At 50.0% G+C, this 19400-nt stretch overlaps 1 protein-coding gene across 1 annotated transcript; it reads left to right on the plus strand.

Moving 5' to 3' along the window:
- The first annotated feature begins 378 nt into the window (after positions 1-378).
- Positions 379-12866, plus strand: TMEM98 (transmembrane protein 98). The gene is made up of 7 exons (XM_043480706.1): positions 379-526; positions 2813-2993; positions 4469-4600; positions 5680-5713; positions 8072-8187; positions 10665-10724; positions 12022-12866. Exons 2-7 carry the CDS (start codon positions 2863-2865, stop codon positions 12227-12229), a joined length of 681 nt encoding a protein of 226 aa, XP_043336641.1. The 5' UTR covers positions 379-526; positions 2813-2862; the 3' UTR covers positions 12230-12866.
- Positions 12867-19400: the final 6534 nt, after the last annotated feature.

Here is a 19400-nt window from a genome sequence, read left to right on the forward strand (position 1 = left end):
CGAACCCACGTCTACAGCACTGCAGGAGGATTCTTTACCGTCTGAGCCACCAGGGAAGCCCAGTGAGCCGCAGAGCCAGGATGGAAACCAGCCAGCGAGCAGCGGAGTAGACCCGCTCCGAGACCAGCCACGCTGCGGGGCCGCGGGGCGATCCCCGCCCCCGGGGGACGGCCAGTGTCTCGGCGCCCCCTCCCCGCCCCGCACGGCCCCCGCGGGGGCGCGGGGCCCGCCCGTCGGGTCGCTGAGCAACGGCCCCGCAGCTGCCCGGGGCCTCCCGCGGCCCCAACCCCCGGCCGCCCCGGGGGCCTGGCGGTGACGGCGGCGCCTGGCAGCGGGGGATTTGGATGCTCGGCCCGCGGCTCCCCCGCCCGCGCCGCCGCGGGGGCTCGGCCGCCCGGACTTATCTCCGCGCCTTCCCGGCATGCCCCGCTCGCGGGCGGCCGCCAGTCCCGCGCCCTGACTCGGCCAGCGCGGGGGGCCCGGCCGCGGGAGCACCCCCGCCTGCGTCCCGGAGCCGCAGCCGCAGGTGGGTGAGGCCGGCGCGCCGCGGGGCTGGGGGTCCGGGGCTCCCGGCCCACCGCCCCTTCGGAGCGGGGTGCGCGGGGGTGGGGGGTGGCGGGAAAGGGTGCGGCGGGGGAGGGGAGCCCGGCGCCCGCGAGCGGGCAAAGTTGGAGCCATGCGCCCCGGAGCGCGTGGGGTGCCCTCCCGGCGTCCTGGGGGTGGAGTGGGTGTTCCGGGGTGGGGGAAGGAGATGGGGTCTTGGGTCTTGTTTTCTCCTTGTGGATTTAGAACCCGTTAGAGGGAAACAGAATAACTCATCCTAAAACACAGAGAAAATAGCACAAAGAAAAAGGGAAACGCACGAAGAAACACTCACGCAGACCGATCGCGGAGAGAGACCGCAACGACTCGAGAGAAAAGCTCGGGCAGGCAGAGAAACACACCCGAAACTTTACACGGGAGGAGAGGAAACAAAGCGGGTGGTCTTGGAGCCCCGGGGCGGGGGGAGGGGACGGGAAACGTCGAGAAAGCCTGAGACGAGGGGAGGGGGAAGAGAGCCCGGGAGTGGAGAGGAAAGCTGAGCAAGGGAAAGTGAAGAGTGAGAAACGAGAGGGGAAGGAAAGGAAAAGGGCTGAAGGAGGGAGCCCTTTCGGAGGGACAGTACAGAGAAACACATCCACAGACGCCGAGCAGGACACCCCCGCGCCTCCTCCAAACACAGTCAGAGATGAACAAGGTAGAGCTCCTCACCCTGTGGGCAAGTGCACGCCAGGTGGGACAGCAGCTCTGTGAGTCCTCTGAGACGGGTTCCTTGGCACTTTGAGCCAGTCAAACCCACCTGGAAAACTTCTATTCATCCTTCAAAACCTAGCTCGAGCATCAGCAGCTCTGGGAGAAAAGCTTTCCCAGAAAGTATATTGCAAACACTGGTACTCTCTCTTCACGTACTTCTGTATGTGGCACAGGCACACGGAGTTGAAATGGTTTGTCTGCCTGTCTTGCTCTCTCCCTAGGCTCTCTCCCCCCAGGTTTTGGGGCCCATGTCTTATTTATCTCCAGTCTTCAGAATCCAGTCCTCTGCTTGGTGCATACTAGTGATTAATAAATACTTATTGAATGATGATCAGGAGCATTTGGACCTCCAAGACGTGGAGCATAGGATTAAATTCAAATAGAGGAGATGTACTGTCCTGGAGTTAGAATTCTATATCAAAGCACCCTTTTTTGCAGGTGGGGAAATTAAAGCCCAGAAAGGGGAGAAGACTGGCTCAGAAGGACACAAGTGGGAGCCCTGTAATGAAATAACATTGTGAATACATACTTCTCTGAGATGCCATTGCTTCTCCAGCCTGTGAGGTTAAAATAGGTGTGAAATAACCTCCTAAATGAAAACAGGCAATAAATAAACGACAGACAGTTTAATACCAGTTGTAAGTTTCCAATGGGGCTTCCCTGGTGGCTCAGTGATAAAGAATCCACCTGCCAATGCAGGAGACATGGGTTCAATCCCTGGGTCAGGAAGATCCCCTGGAGAAGGAAATGGCAACTCACTCTGGTATTCTTGCCTGGGAAATCCTATGGACAGAGGAGCCTGGCGGGCTACAGTCCATGAGGCTGCTAAGAGTCGGGCACGACTTAGTGACTAAACAACAGCAACATTTCCACCGCTGAAACTCAAGATCAAAACTTTCCCCAGAGTGTTTAAAATCCTCTTTTCTCCTTAGAAAGGACAAGGCAGGTGATAATCCATCTCAGTTTGAGTGGATGACTTTCTGCTTCCTGACTACATAGACTTGGACAAATTACTTAACATCTCTGGGCCTCAGTTTTCTCAACTGTAAAATGGGGATACTAACACCTTCCTCATAGGATTGTTAGAAGAATAAAGACATACCAAGTGCCTGGCACAGATAGAACCTCAGTGAATAAATCCCACCCTTCTTCTTAGGTGGGCGTTCTTTCAGGTGCCTGGTGCAGATACAAAAACAGCAGTGCTCGGGACAGTGTTTCCTTTTGTCCCGGGTTGAAAAGGCCATCCTGCTCCAACTGGGGAGCAAAGGCTTTTCTTCGGTCGGCCAAAAAGTTCGTTAAAGTTTTCCCATAATATCTTCCGCAAAAACTGGAATGAACTTTTTGGCCAACTCAGTAGTAAAGGAAAAGATAACATTTGGGTCATGACCTAAAATGCGTCTTGATTCTGTTGAGGCCCTCAGGTGTCTGCAGGCGGAGCCTTCCGCTCCCCCTTCCAGCAGGTAAGACCCACTCTTTAGCTGCTGCTTCACCAGGCCGCCCTCCCCTTGTGTCTTTCCAGCTTCAGCCCCTGAGGGGCACTGACCAGGACTGACAGAGCTGCCTGGAAGCATGGAGACCGTGGTGATTGTAGCCATAGGCGTGCTGGCTACCATCTTTCTGGCCTCCTTTGCAGCCTTGGTGGTGGTTTGCAGGCAGCGCTACTGTCGGCCTCGAGACCTCCTGCAGTGCTATGATTCCAAGTGAGTAGCCTGGGCAGGGACAGGATGAGAGAGGGACTGTGCCCTGATGCCCCAAAAAAGAGAAAAGAAGTTTGCTGCTGGGCAACTGTCATTCAACTTTTATCTTGAAAATGGTACCTTAAGGCTGTCATTCCCAGTAAAGATCTCAGAGCTTAAGAATGTTCCGTAAGCTCCCTAGCATCCTGAGCCGCCTTGGACTGTGTGAACGTGCTCACCTAGCACACATCTGTCCCCAACTGGCCATTTAACATTTGAGCAGGCCAAACCATGGACAGAGGAGCCTGGTGGGCTACAGTCGCAGGGGGATTGCAAAGAGCTGGACGCGACTGAGCGACTAAGCACAGCATAGCACAACCCCTTTCTAACCAACCTCACACGTCCGTGCATGCTGAGGCGCTTCAGTCGTGTCTGACTTTGCGTGATCCTGTGGACCAGAGCCTGCCAGGCTCCTCTGTCCAGGGGATTCTCCAGGCAGGAATATTGGAGTGGGTTGCCATCCCCTCCTCCAGGGGATCTTCCTGACCCAGGGATAGAACCCGAGTCTGATAAGTCTCCTACAGTGGCAGTTGGGTTCTTTACCACTAGCACCACCTGGGAAGCCCCGCAAACAACCTCTTAGGAGCAGAAATCCGATGCCCTGTACTCCAAGCCACACATTGAAGCAATAGACACTTGGGGATTGCAAAACCCCAGCGTAGGATCATGTCTTGTCTCTGCGCAGATTTCTTCATGATGTACTTCACGTGAAAGCTACTTGGTAATCAAGATCTTATTTCCAGGTTAGGGATATTTTAATTGCCAGATCCCAAGGGATGCTGACCACTGACCCCTGAGTTTCTCTTACCCCTTTGTCTGAATCCTATCAGCATCTCTGTTCAGTGGTTCGTAATTAGTAAATGCCCATTTGTGTGATCCAGGAAAGCTCTGCAATGGTGTCTCATGTTCTCAAGAACCCTGTTTTAAAGTAGGAGGTGTCTTTACATCCCCCTCTTCTCTAGTATAACTTGGAGGGAGTGGGATCATGCGGGTGGACCAAGGTGGCTCCCAGAAGTTGATTCTACAGAACAAGTAGGGGGTGCAGGTCAGTTTGGGTAATAGGAACTTGAGCTTCTCCGTAAAAGGTAGGCTTGAAGGGGAAACAAATTACAGATGGACGTTGTTTTGTCCTGAAAGAGCATCCCTGTTTAGGATATCTTTGGAATGATTATGGTTGTAGCCCTGCCTTTCTCTGAGCAGCTCCTCTTGTTCTGTGTCATTTTTCTTGTGTTCCTGGGCCCTGCCTCCTTGACTCACTGTCTCACCATGTGCCTGGCCCACACTGAAGTCCCTCTAGCCTTTGGTTTGGATCCAGAACAAGTTCTTGCTTTCACTTACTCATTCCACTTATCCTTTCGGAGGGTATGTGGGCCTCGATGAGGAGAGAGTTGGCAGTGGTCACCCATCAGGAACCCACTTACCTGGGCTCTTCCTTCCAGGCCCATCGTGGACCTCATTGGCGCCATGGAGACCCAGTCTGAGCCCTCTGAGCTAGAACTGGATGACGTTGTCATCACCAACCCTCACATCGAGGCCATTCTGGAGAACGAAGACTGGATCGAAGATGCCTCGTAAGGCCTTGGGGACTGTTTGCTTTTCTCCAGCCGCCAGGGGGTGGCGAATCGGGCTTCTGGGTACCCTTTCATGGCTTCCTCTGCCCGAGCTCGGCTGAGCACCCTGGAGCACTGTGTCCGTTGCTGCTCTTCCCCTGCCTTCACCGTGGGGGGACCTAGAGTGTGACACCATGGTGTTTGTCCTCACTCTCCCCATTTTGCAGACCTGTAGATGTGTGGCAGAGTTTTTATAAAGTCACTGTAATGTGCTTGGGTTATCCTTGAGGCACCTGTGAATATGGCCCTCAGGCTCCAGGGATGCAGCCTTTGTCTCCAGGCTCCCTCGGGGATCCCTCCAACCCGCTGCGGGTTCAGAAAGGGTGTGCCTCCCCTTTCCCTGTCTCTCAGCCCTTCATTCACCGGGTGGGTGTTAACCGGTGTGATGTGCAGGCTCTGGGCCAGGCAATGCACCTTTGAAACTGATGGTGGAGACAGAATTCTACTAAATACACTATTTCAGAAATGATGGCGGGAAGGGGTGGGTCTCTGTGTGGGTGCAGTGAGCACGCAGAGGAGGCGATGCCGATAGAATTACCTGGGCTAGAGGAGTGGGGTGGCCTTCTGAAGGCTTTCCCAGAGTGGGCGCCTTTGGTCCTGGGTCTTTTTTTTTTGGCTGCACTGCGCAGCATGGGGAACTTCTCCCCTGCCCCTACTGGGGATAGAACCCCTACTGCCTGCAGTGGAAGCTTGGAGTCTTAATCACTGGGCCGCCAGGGCAGTCCCTTCAGGACTGGAAAGATGAGTTTACCAGGCAGAAGGTACAGGGAAGGATTCCCTGGGTGGAGGGAGCAGTCTCAGAGTGGTGGCACCAGCTGGAGGAGTCTGTTGGGTGCGGGAGGGGAAGGGGGAAGACAGGGGAAAGAAAGTGCCTGCTGCTTTAGCTCCTGGGCTTGTTCATTTTATCACTGAGGCGTCCGGGCTCTCAGGTGGTGTCCAGCCGTGCCCAGGGGTCAGAGCTGGAGGAGGCGTGGAGGTGGTGGCTGGAGGGAGGTGGGCCTCTCTGGAGAAGCCCTGACAAATGCTTCTTGTCTCCGCAGGGGTCTCATGTCCCACTGCATCGCCATCTTGAAGGTAACACTCTTTGATTTCCCCAGGAGAATAAGGGGGGTGGTCAGCAAGCATCTAGGTGCACAGGCTGTCCAGGAGGAGGGACTTTGAGGGGAGCGCTGACCTGCTCGGGAGGCCTCCTGTAACTCTTGGAGCTCCTTCTGTTCACTTCCGCTCCTGGTCTGTTCTCCTTTGAATTCTGGAGGCCCTTTCAAAGACTTTACTCCTCCTGGTCCTCACAGTACAGTGGCCGGTGGAGAGACAGCAGAGACAGTTACCAACCACATATTCACTGACCAGGCAGAAAGCCGTGTGCAGAATAGCACAGAGCAAGACCGCAGCCATTTTGGGGGGAAGGGCAATTCTCAGCTTCTCCTGGGCACTCTCTTCCAGGAACTGAGGGCTCAGTCCTCGAAGCAAGTTGAGCTCTGTATTAGGGCATCTCCAGTTACTAGAAAGTTCCTCACTGGCCCTCTCTGTGGCAGTGGTCAGCCACACAGAACAGTCCATGTTAAAAAATCCAAACCATAATACTTCTACCTGAGAGCGCCTTTTTTTTTTAAATGCCAACAACCTCCAGGACAGGGTGGAGAGTTGCATCCAATTTGCATTTAGGGAAATTTTTACAGTTTTGTGTACTTTTTATAGTTTGGGGTAATTTTTATTGTTTTTGGGTAATTTTTACAGTTTTAGCATTTATTTGCCAGTTCTTGCCTGACACTCTCCGACTTATTAGGACAATAATAATATGGAAATGTTTGGCCAGTGGCAAATATTGTTTATTTCAGTAACCTGGGAAACCACACATTTCTCTCTTTGTCTAGCAATTATTCAAGATTTCAAAAAAAGGCAGCTTTACTTTCGTGTCATTCAGTACAAAATATTAAAAAGTCTTTTATCCCACCTCTTCTTCCTGTTCTCTTAGGGGACAAAGAAGTGCGTGGTAAGATGCCCAGAGTCCAGGCTTATTACTGAGTTCCAAGAAGCTCTTTTTTAAAAAAATTTATTTATTTTTAATTGAAAGATAATTGCTTTACAATATTGTGTTGGTTTCTGCTCTGCAGCAACATGAATCAGCCATGGGTGTACTTACGTCCCCTCCCTCCCACCTCCCACTCCCTCACACCCCTCTAGGTTGTCACAGGGCCCCAGTTTGGGTTCCCTGAGTCATATAGCAAATTTCCACTGACCATCTGTTTTACATGTGGTAATGTGTATGTTTCCACACTACCCTCTCCATTATCCATCCACTCCTTCCTCCCCCTGCTGTGTCTGTAAGTCTGTTCTTTCTGTCTGCATCTCCCTTGCTGCCCTGCAAATAGGTTCATCAGTACCATCTTTCTAGACTCCATATCTATGCGTTAATATCTGATGTTCGTTTTTCCCTTTCTGACTTACTGCACTCCGTGGTTATAGATGGAGATGGATGGGTCTAATGACTAGAGCAGCGATGCCACATTACGTCTTCCTTCTCCCAACCGGGATGTGTCCTGTCTTTGGGTTTTGTCCCCTGCCCTTGTCTGTTAGAGGAGGGGGATGGATGACAGCTGAGGTGTGGGATAAATGGGTCGGCAGGAGTCTTACTGGGCTCACTGGTCCATCCTGAGACCGTCTCAGCTTCCTCCTGAGCTCTCATGGCCCTGCTGCTTGGCCACCTGCCCTGGAGTCCCTCTGGTGGGGCCGTGAGGGAAGGGCCTGTCTCCTGGGTGGGCTCTTGGGCTTCTTTCTGCCTCTTTTCCAGCCCCACGTATATGTGATGAAGTTGATGGAAATTCTTCCCCAGGGACAGCAGCACATCCAGGTTCTGACACTTGGGGAGGGGCACGAAAGTGAGGAGCAAAGCTTTAGGGGTGGCCAGTGCTGCTGGCAGATGCTGAGAAAGGCCGTGTGTCCTCGTCTTGCCATTTTCCTGCTTTTTTCTCCCCCCACAGCCCTTTTATCATCATCATGACAAACATGCTAAAATGTTATTCCAGAAAATTGTTGATATAAATTCCACTTGTCTGGCCATGTTTCTGAGGGTGCCTGTAGAGAGATCCTTATCGTTTTGGAAGACAAAGCCAGGAGGTGAAGGAATCAAGAGAGAAACTAGGTTTTGGCCCTGAAGGGAGAGGATGTGGTTAGAGCGCATGATTTTTCTTAGGACAGATTATTTCAGCTCAGACTTCTCTTAAGCCGAGAAACCCTGGCCCTGGTCTGAGGTTCCCACCCCGCCCTCCTTACCCTTGGGTTTGCCCCTTCCATCCCTCTCATCTCAGTCTGTCCGTGAGGTTAGGGGGGCCCAGCCGTGGAATGGGGGATGGTGTGTTTGTCTTTCTGGGATGGCGGAAACCCTGGGGGGCTGGGTCCCCCCCATCACCTCTCTGCTCCCTGTTGCGGTAGATCTGTCACACTCTGACGGAGAAGCTCGTTGCCATGACAATGGGCTCAGGGGCCAAGATGAAGACCTCTGCCAGCGTCAGTGACATCATTGTGGTGGCCAAGCGCATCAGCCCCAGGTGAGGTCCCCGCACTCCGGGGGGAGCGGGGTGGGAGCAGGGGCAGGCTCCCCTGAGCAACTCCAGGGGCAACTTGAGTGGTTTATGCCCCACACATTCCCAGAGAGCCCAGGAGGGTTTAGAGGCTGGGAGAATTTTCAGGGTAAGGTGGTGTCACAGGCTCCCCTCCCCTCTGGCGTGACCCCTCCCGTAGGCTTTTTGGGAAGTGCCAGCATGTGACTAGGGCCCCCCAGCTCCCTCTTCCTCAGTACCATGCCAGCTGGGGCAGCTGTCCTTCCCCTGGGCACACCTTCTTCCCAGGCTCTGGGCCAGCAAGCGCACTTGCCACTGGTGCCCACATCCCGGTGAGCAGTGACCTCCCTGCGTGTCCCATCCCAGCTGACATCTGTACCGAGACCAGCTCCGGCCCCATCCATGGCCCGGCCAGCAGCCCCCAAGCCCGGGTGGGAGGTGAAGGGATCATTCATATCTCCCAGATTCCAGGCTGTCTGCAGAATCCCATGTAGGAGGCAGCCGGCCGGACTGCAGGCGACAACAGCTCCACCCCCTCATCTGGCCACGGTTTTGTGAAGAAAAGAAAGCTCTTTTTCTTAGAGGGAAGGGTGGTACTAAGTTGGGGCTGCCATCTGGTGGCTGGTATGTGGATGTGCCCGAGCCAGGAGTTGTTTCCCAGTTCAGGAGGTTTTCTTAAATCAGCCTCCTGAGTTCCAGGGGTCCTCGCTTTCTATGTGGCTGTGGGCTCAGATGGATCTCAAGGAACCAGTCCTCGGAGGGAACGTGAAAGAGTTGGTGCACTTGAACTCTGTCCAGGGAGTTCAGTGAGTTGAGAAAGTGGGAGGGAGATAATCCAGAAGGGTCTGAGCTGTCTCTGAAGCTGTCCTGGATGGGTGTGGCTACAGGAGCGGGATCAGCCTAGGTAGGCCCCTGGCCTGAAGCAGACCCAGGCTCTGGGCAAGCACCAGCCCTTCCTCTAGTGTCTGCTGGATCTCCCTCATACTTCCTGGCACTTCTAAGAGCCGTCCCAGGTCCTGGCAAATTCCTGTGAAGCCAGGATACAACACAGCATCACCAGGAGGGCTTGGAGAAGGAAAGAGGGAGATTTCTGGGTCCCAGAGGAGTCCTGGGGGATCAGGACTAGCAGCGGTGCTGGAGCGAGGGTGTGACAGCTCTTAGACGGTGGGCCTCACGTGGGGTGCTCACTGGCCCATCCTGCTGAGCGCCTTGGACTGCTTCCAGAATGATCCCTGCCATAAATCAGTCAGGGTCCTTGCTCTCTCTTCCTGCCCTCACACATCTTTTATCCCCATGGTTTTTCTTATTCTATCTCGTACAGTGTGTTGATAGCATACTAGTTTCAAGAAGAGTGGCTTCAGCTACAGGGCAGGAAAAAGGGCTGACTGAATTGGGCACTGACTGACCATGCCTCTGCGCCTCTTCAGCAGCCCCTCAGCCCCAAGACAAGGACCGTCAAGCCTGTTCTCAAGTGCTTTTGGAAATCAAACAATGCATCCTTATTTTTTGCTTCTTGACTAAATGGTCCAGGAGCAAGAATTTGAATGAAAACACTGAATCATGCAAATGAGGATGAATAGTAGTTCCTTCTTGAATTTGACTTTTTTAAAAATTAACTGTGAACTGTATCATGTGCTGCAAGAAATCCAGTGGAGCAGTTTGAACCCAAGTTAAACTTGGAGCGTTTTTTTTAGTGTTCTGAATATCTACCTGTAACCATGGTTTTTTTTAAAATACAGAAGTAATAAACACTTGTAAAAGTTAAAATATTGCAGAAATAGAGAATCTGAAAAGTGAAGGGACCCACCACCCCCCAGTCCCACCCCATCCCAATTCCTGAAAGTAATCAATCACTGTTGAATGGTAAAGTATTTCTACAAACTGGTCCCCTACTTCCTGCCAAATGTCATAGTTATTGTTTATTCATTTTTATGCAAATAGGATCCATCAGACTTTATATATTGTTTGGCAGTTTGCCTTTTTGATGTAGTAGTATATCTTGAACATCATTTTGGATGTGTGAATTTGTACTTTTTAATCCATTGGAACTGAAAACCAGAAGAAATATTCTCTAAACAGAAGCCAAAGTCTTTCTTTTTAATTAATTAATTTTATCTATTTAATTTAAACTTTTAAAATTTATTTTCATTTATTTATTTTAAAAAGATTAAATTTTCATTTATTTATTTGGCTGCCCTGGGTCTTTACTGTGGCATGTGGGATCTAGTTCCCTGGCCAGGGATTGAACCTGGGCCCCCTGCATTGGTAGTGTGGAGTCTTAGCCACTGGACCCCCCAGGGAAGTCTCTGAATTCTTTCTGTTTAAAGTCTCTGTCTGAAAATGCAGTTACAGAAAGTCACTAAAGGTTGGGTCTGGAATGTCAAAAGAGAAGCTTTGGGGTAAGGAAAGAAGGAGAAAAGACCATAAGAAAAGGGAAATACTGAAAACCTTTTGCCTCCCCTCAGAGTGGACGATGTTGTGAAATCCATGTACCCTCCGTTGGACCCCAAGCTTCTGGATGCCCGGTGAGAGGGGTGGGGTGGCCGTGTGTCTTTTCATGCTGGAAGCTCCCCATGTTATCAGATCTGTGAGGCTGGCTGTTTGGGTGGTGGAGGAGAAGGCTGCTTTGTTGGGTTCCCAAGGCTGCCCCAGCTTTGGGTACCATTCACTTCAGTGTGAAGGGTCAGCCAACCAGTGAGCCAGGCCTGGCTGGATGCTCGTGGCCAGAGTTCTTCCTGCAACCCCAGTGGAGCAGGAGGAAGAACCAGTCTTAGATTTTGAATTTTCTGTGATGAAACGTCCATCCAAGCTAGTCCTATCTGCACCTCCCCACCCTCCCGTTACCCCCATGGCTATCTCTGCTCTTTGGACCCCTGAAGTAGACATGCCTCAGCTGTGAATACTGCCCAGTGGGTCGCTGGTGTGGGCGGTGGGCGGGAAACGAGACTGGACGTGACCGGTCAGCTAAAGCTGAGCTCATCTTCTCACCTGTCTCGTGATCGTCCCGTATCCACAGAGCGTACTTAGGCATTTGAGATTGTTATGTTCCTCTACTGAATGCAAACCCACTTAAAAAGAAACAAAACAAAGTATGTTCTTTTGTCTCTTGGATTTATATGACTGTTTCACAGGCCCATTGTGTAATAATTGCCAGACAGGCTGTGGGTCACAGCAGTTCTGTTGGTTTCTCTACCCTACTCCTATTACTGCCCAGCTGTGTTCATGGGCTCGTCATCTGTAATGCATTCCCAAATGCATCATGCGTACTCACTATTTAGAAGATACTCTGCAGTGAATTTTTCAATACTGAAAAAACAAGTCACCTCGTCTATTTGGTTCGCAGTTAAATTTTTTGTGAGGATGTGGTGAACCAGTGCAGGGTCTTATTGATTCAGAATCAATACATGATGCCTGAGGTGGGGTATGAAGATCCTGTCTTTAAGTGGGCAGCAGTTGGGGATGTGCTTATCCCATTGACTAGATCCAGACTGTCCCACAGAAGCCTCTTCTGGGAGATGTTATTGGATGTGTTGCAGAAAGTGGGCTCCCAGTCTTAAATAAGTTAGTGAGACTGAAAGAGTATTACATTCTTTTCTTAGAACTTTATCACGTGCATCATCTGAGAAGGGCTTCAGTTACCCTTGTTTAACCCAGATATTCCCAAATTTCTTTGAGCATGGAACCCTTTTTAAATTACATACCTAGCAACCTCTTGGGGATGGGACTCCAGCTTGGGGAACCCTAGTCTAGGCTCTATCCCTTTGGGCTTTAGGGCAAAGTCCCTTAGATCCTAGGGAAGCTGATCCTGTTGTTTTTTCCCAGGACAACTGCCCTGCTGCTGTCTGTCAGTCATCTGGTACTGGTGACCAGGAATGCCTGCCACCTGACCGGGGGCCTGGATTGGATTGACCAGTCGCTGACAGCCGCCGAGGAGCACTTGGAAGTCCTTCGAGAAGCAGCCTTAGCTTCTGAGCCAGATAAAGGCCTCCCAGGCCCCGAAGGCTTCCTGCAGGAGCAGTCGGCCATTTAGTGCCTACTGGCCAGCAACTGGTCACAAGGGCCAGTCTGCTGCCATGACTGGGTGGCTCAGCTGAGCCTTCCACTTCTTCCTGTAGAGTTAGTTGTTCTCCACGGCTGCGGAATCCAGCTGTGTTTGTGTAGTAAAGCAGTTGGTGCCTCTGTTGTAGTTACAAATGGCAGCTGGTGAGTGGCAGTCTAATCCCACAATTAGGGGAGATGACAGTCACCATCTGTACAGCTGAGCTTTGAAAACGGGAGGACTGTAAGCTGTATTTAGCTCACCTAGTGCTTTCAAGAAAATCCAGCCACTGTCTTAAGAATCAGGAGGTTTCACATTAAAATCAGAATTTCTGGCTTCTCTCAAACAATCAGAAGGTGATGAAGCAGCTCTGATCTGCATTTTCCAAAGTGGACAATCAGTTGGAACTAAGTAGGAGTTGCCTCTCTGGACAACACTTGTGCTGTCTCACTTGGTCGTTTTCATTTATTTGTGTTGTGTGCCTGGTCCTTGGGATCTGAGTCCCTTCTTCCCTTTATAGGTTTGGGTTTGAAGGTGAGCAATGTAGAGTTGATCGTTCCCTTATCATTATGCCTGCAATTTTACCTAGCTACCACTAGGTGGAGAGTAAATACATACTTGGCTTTCCCTCAAGCGTGTGGTTATTGAGTCAAATTCACGTGCGTGGTGTGTGTTGGGACATATCTGAGAACTGAGGGTGGGAGGAGAGGGGCTGTGAATCTCGAGGATGCCTTGTGTGTATGACTCAAAATGAAATATTCAGAGACCTCCTCCCCAGAGTTCAGACAGGGGAAAATACCTCCAGGCAGTAGGTTCCACACTAGCAATGACATCCGTGAAAGATGGGTTCCATTCCTTTGGTATCTGTTTGGCAGTTATTGAAAGATGAGGAGCATTTTGTACGATTTGAGACCTTTGGAGGACCCAGAATCACAGTTGCCTAATCCAGTGTGTGCTAGTCACTCAGTCATGTCCAACTCTTTGCAACTCCATGGACTGTTGCCCGCCAGGCTCCTCTAGCCACAGATTTCTCCAGGCAGAAATACTGAAGTGGGTAGCCATTACCTTCTCCAGAGGATCTTCCTAATTTAGGGATCGAACCTGGGTCTCCTGCTTTGCAGCCAGACTCTATGCCACCTGAGCCACCAGACATGCATCCAAATTCCATCATTTCCATCACAAGCATATGGGAACACCTGGAATACTTTGCTTCCACCCGGGATCTCAGAGTCAACCTCGCTCTTTGGAGAGGGCCCTGGCTCGGGAGCTGCCTTGGTTCATATCCTGTGCTGTTAAGCATGTTTGAAACTCCATGTCTGTTCCCATTTCATTTTCTGTGCCCTAATTCAAGTCAGCAAATCCCTCAGCCTGATTTTAGAGAACCAAGAACCCATTTCCCAAGCCCAAGATTGGGACCTTGTTCATCACAGAGATGTGTCATCCATCCAATTTCTCCTAAAAAGCAAGATGCTTCTCACCAGCACAGTGCGTCCCAGTTCCCCACTTGAGAAGATGGATTCACAACAGGGAAGCTGGGGATCAACTCTCATAGAAGGATGGAAGGATTCCTGATGACACGGGACACCTTATTGGATTGTCTGCTCCCATCAATACTGAGCACATGCTGGGTAACTTTCCTGTCTTGCTGGTGAGCTGTGAATGGGAAATATTCAGAATTACTTTGACTTTTCTTTCTTATTTTTTTTAAGATTTCTTTTTATATGGAGCATTTTTAAAGTCTTTATTGAATTTGTTACAATACTGCTTCTGTTGTTTATGTTCCGTTTTCTTGGCCATGAGGCATGTGGGATCTTAGCTTCCTGACCAGGGATGAAATTCACATCCTCTGCGTTGGAAACCTGGAGTCTAAACCACTCCCCACTTTGACTTTTCTATCTGTGCCTCCATTGTAGTTATCCAGAGTCCTGTTTTTGTCCTTTCCCCTCCCTTTCAATACCTGCTTTTGTAACCAGACTGAGAACCACCCCGCTAAGTTTGCAGTGACTGCCGTAGCTGTCAGTGTCCCTGCATTTCACCCCAGACCGGAGCCCTTAGCCAAAGAGAGCCTTAACCTCTCAAATACCATCCACAGGTGTGGCGTTAGAAGTGGAGAAGTTTCCCAGCATCTCTTCCCATTCTCTGAGCTCTGCCAAGTCCTGGACCACCTGCTCCCTCCAGCCCTGAGATGCTGTTCCTTTAGTAGTGAGAAAAGGTTCCTGAAGACCTTTAAAGTGTCTGCTAAGCTGCAGGATCTCCGATTCTGCTGCTGTGTAGTTTTCCTTTTGTCTCCAGTGAAGGACAAGTGCGTCTCTGGATCTGGTTGCTGTTGGCAGCGGGTGGATGAGGTGGAAGCACCGTCTTTGGGGTGGGTCTCTTCTAGCCCTTTGGGAGTTGGCGGAACTTGCCTCTTTACTTGGGAGGGGCTGGTCGGGGAGCTGGGGATCCAGCCAGGTATGGTTTCCCAGGAAACCACAACCCAAGTCCCTAGTTTACTAGTGTCTTTGTGTATCGTCATAGATCTTCTATGACCCCTACCCCCACCTCCTACCCTGGAGCAGGAACATCAGACTCAGATTCTGAATGAAGAAGAAACTAGGGATCAGAATTGAGTATGAGATCAGCAAGCGTTTTGAAGTCAGACAGAATTACATTCAAGTTTGGGTTCAGTCATTGTGTGGGCTTGGACAAGTTTCTTAATCTCTCTGGTCCTAAGCTCTCTCATCTGTAAACATCAAGGCTGCTGCCTCATTGAGCCTCTCAGGTGGCTTAGTGGTGAAGAATCCACCTGATATCGCAAGAGACTTAGGCGATGTGGGTTTGATCCCTGGGTCAGGAAGATCCCCTGGGGAAGGAAACGGCAACCCACTCCAGTATTCTTGCCTGGAAAATTCCTCTGGGTTGGTATGCCAATTGAATGAAGCAGTGTATGCAAAATGCCCAACTGTGTGCCTGGTACTCATTAGCCAGTGTTAACCCTTCTCTCCCCAGAGCGCCCTGGGGCAGCTGATCAAGATGGTGCCACCCCAGTTACCATAGCTCTGTCGAAGCAGGAGCTCGGGAGCCGAGTAGCCAAAAACCGGGAATCCACTGCAGTAGGGAGAGTGGCCCAGCCTCGTGCCTGCCCCACCCCAGCTACATTCACAACAGGAAGGCAGTCCATGCTCTTGGCCTCTTATCAGTGTTCCCAGGATTGACTGCCCAAACTCACATTCCTTCAGAGCGTGGCCTGGAGCCTCCTCCAGCTTGTGAAATCTCCCAGACAGAACACGTGTTCTTGGCACCAGACTTGCCCTGGTGCTTACCCTGACCGCCTCATTCCAGGAGTTCCTTCTCTTCAGAGACCCTTTCTACTCTGCGTGGCCACATGAGCCTGACCTTTACAAAACGACTTACGTTCAAAGCCCCTGAGTTGCGTTATGACCTTGGACACTTTGGAAAGGTGTCAAGTGAAGAATTTCCATCTATTTCCTCCTTCACTCCCTCTGTCCTCCTCTCCCTCCCTTCTTGTTTCCCCCTCCCTCCTCTTCTCCCTCCCACCCACAAGTACTGTTTACTCACTCTGGAGGAAGTGTAGTGCTAGGTGCTGGGAATATGGAACCAAAGTCACAATCCCTGGTCTTAAAAAGCAGAGACAGGGCCTTCCCTGGCAGTCCAGTGGTTAAAGACTTCACCTTCCCATGCAAGGGCCCAGGGTTCCATCCCTAGTCAGGAAGCTAAGATCCCACATCCTACTGCGGCCACATGAAACTGTATTGTAACAAATTTAATACAAGGTTTAAAACCGGTCACATCAAAAAAAGTCTTAAAAAAGAAGCAGGGACAAGTGAGCAGTTGATTGAAAGACGGCAGTGACCAGTGCAGTGAGGCAGGGGTGTATGGCCGGGAGTGGCCGAGGGGACACAGGGCAGGGAAGGGGGGCAGAGTCAGGATTGGGAAGAAACCTGGGAAGAGCTGATGCCCGAGTGGAGACTCGATAGAGGGTCAGCAGGACGATCCACGCAGACTCGACCATGTGAGAAAGGTCCAGGGCCAAGAAAGCAGGACTCATTTGAGAAATGCAAGTGACTGGGGAGGGCTGGAGGGTGGGCTGTAAGAGGGGGTTGGACAGGTTGGCAGATCATGGAGGACCTTATAGGTTACATTAGGGAGTTGAAGCTTCATCCTGAGCATAATGGGGACCCTAGAAGGGCTTTCCCTGGGGGTGACTTGGTCAGAAGGAGAGTCATTTATTTCATACCCTACGATATTGGACTCCAAGACCCAGAAATGTCCTGATGTCACTGAATACATGTTTCCCTGCCCCCAAGTCTGAGAGGCTCATGACTCAATCACAGTATAAAGGCAGGGTGGGCAAATGCTTAGGGATAGAGGGAGAGAGGGACTGGGGTTAGTACAGGAAGTGCTGGGGTAATGATGTAGTCCTGCTGGGTCTGATCCTGGTAGGTAGTTACAGTGTCTTTGTATTAGAAATGATAATGGGAAGTTTTGAGAATTTGCAACATCCCTTGGTTCCTACTGTTTCATTCTACATGTGTTCTATCATCCCCATTTTACAGACCAGCACATCAAAGCCTAGAGAGGGAAAGATGAGAGCCGGGGAGCTCCCTGGTGATCTAGTGGTTGGAATTTAGCACTTTCACTGCGGTGGCCTGGGTTTAATCCCTGGTAGGGTAACTGAGATCCTGCAAGCCCTGTGGCATGGCCACCGCTCCCTCCCAAAAAAGAATGAGAGCAGGAACATCAACTCCCCACTTTGTGTTCTTTTCTTTTTTTAAAAAGAAACAACAACAACAAAAAACATTTTATTCATTTATTTATGTATTATTTATTTGGCTGCACTGGGTCTTAGTTGCGGCATATAGGGTCCAGCACCCCGACCAGAGAGAGAACCTGGGTCCCCTGCATTGGGAACTCGGAGTCTTAGCCACTGGACCCCCAGGGAAGTCGCCCACCTGTGTTCTCTACCTACTCCTGCCTGCCTGCGTTCAGTGGGTGGGGAAATCGATAACAAGAAGGAAACAGCAGATACCAGAGTTATTCTATTTTCTTCTAGTATTTTCCATTAAAAATGGTGGTCATGACCCATAAATTAATTTCATGGCCTACTAATCAGTTACAATCCACAGGATGATAGAACATGGGCACTAAAATGAGAGCTGGGACTCAAGATGACTTAATTTTATCCTTTTTAAGTAAAGCATGCATTTACCAGAATAACGACAAAAAAATTTATGGTGCAAAATGGAATAATTAATTTATTACATGATTAATTAGCTCAAAAGTCATCTGTGGACTCTACACTGGATTAAACCCTGGGATACAGGAATGAATAAAAATATAATGCCTCTCTTGAGATGCATATGATCTAAGGTGGAAAGAAACCCATAAAGAGTCATTTTCAATCAATTAATAATTCAGTTAAGGGCTGGATAAGGGACTGTGTGTGTATTGGTAACAGAGCAGGGGCACCAATCTCATCTTGTGAGAGAGTTTCTGAGAGCTTCCCGAAGGCGATGCTGTCTCAGAAGCATTGTTAAGGAGGATAGGTGTTAGCTGGGAGAAGAAGATTGCGTGGGGTAATAGTTGGTGGAGGTGGAGGAGAGCAGAGGACTGGGGAAGGGCAGTCTGTGCAGCCGACATCCCATGCTGGGCTTGGGGAATTACTGCTTCAATCGTCCTGGAGGAGGGTGGGGGGTAGGATGGGGGACAAGATATGGGGGGGGGGGCGTGATGGGAGATCAGATGGGAGAAGAGGCATGGACCAGAGCCTGGGGTTTTCTTCTAGGTGGTAGGGAGCTATTGAAAGTTTAAAAAGTGCTTAGTTTTTCTTGAAGAACAGTCAGATGATCTCTGCGCCTTTATCTGCCTTTAATGTTACTCAAATTTGATAGATGCACCATTGTTTAGTGTTGTGTTAATTTGTGTTTCGCTGAGTGCTGGTGGAACAAAAAATTTTTCATGTGTTTATTAGCTCTTTGCACTTATTCACATCCTTTGCCCATTTGTCTTTTGGGATTTTAATATTTTTCTTATCGATCTATATGAGCTCTTTATATATTAAGGATAACAACCCTTTGTCATATTTATTGCATGGACTTTCCCCAGCCTTGTCATTTGCCTTTTAGTTTTGTTTAGAATGGTTTCTGACATGCAGCCGTTTTAAATTTGGTGTAGTCAAATGTATTGATTTTCTTTCCCTTAGTGATTTCTCTTTCATTGCCTTTATGCTTAGAAAATCCTCTCTCATCCAAAGATCAAATAAATATCATTGAAATGTTTGGAGAAGTGACGTGCCACGGGTGAATGATTGTTAATATTCACAAGTTAGATGTAGTGGTAAAACAAACAAACAAACCAGACTGGATGAACTCAAACCTTCCTTTGTTTACCACAAACCCAGCTCAAAGTTAAAGGTGGGAACCATAAGGGATCAAAGAGATGGATGAGGGTGATGATGAGGAAAGGCAGAGAGAGTCTTCAAGGACTAGTAGGAGGTGGTCAGTGTGGGGAGGAGCTCCATATCCTAAGTTAAATACGAAAGAACATAGCATGTTTGGCTAGAATCTTAGATGAGACAAAGCAGGGATGGGAGAGTGGGTTGGAAAGAGGATCAGGGAAAGCCAAGCAGGGCCCATAAATCATGCTTACTGTATCCTGAGGACAATGGAGAGCCATTGAAGATATAATCCAAATAATTCTTGGTACCTCAAGGAGTCATTCTTTGCACAGTTTCACCTGAGGAAGCACAGGCTGGCAGTCAAAAGTAACCAGAAATGAAGAATGGTGACAAGCTTGACAATGGTTCTAGTCTGCACCCCCTTGGAGAGACTGGGTGCGTTCAGGGTAGCGTGGCTGGGTGTAGACTGCACTCCCTTCGGACTAACCTTTCTTCAATCTGGACCAGATAGATGGTGGGGAGATGATGTCATCTCTCCCTTTTTTTAATGGCTTTTGGTCACACTGCACAATGTATGGGATCTTAGTTCCCTGACCAGGGATCAAACTCATGCCCCCTGCAATGGAACCTCGGAGTCTTAATCACTGGACTGACAGGGAAGTCACTGTCATCTCTTATTCTTTTTCCTTCTCTTCCCTGGTCCCAGGAGAGAGTCTGGGTTCAGATCCTGACTCCATCACTCCAGACACATCTCCTTTCCCAACT

The sequence above is a fragment of the Cervus canadensis genome, chromosome 1 (assembly GCF_019320065.1).
Source record: "Cervus canadensis isolate Bull #8, Minnesota chromosome 1, ASM1932006v1, whole genome shotgun sequence".
Classification (NCBI taxonomy): domain Eukaryota; kingdom Metazoa; phylum Chordata; class Mammalia; order Artiodactyla; family Cervidae; genus Cervus; species Cervus canadensis.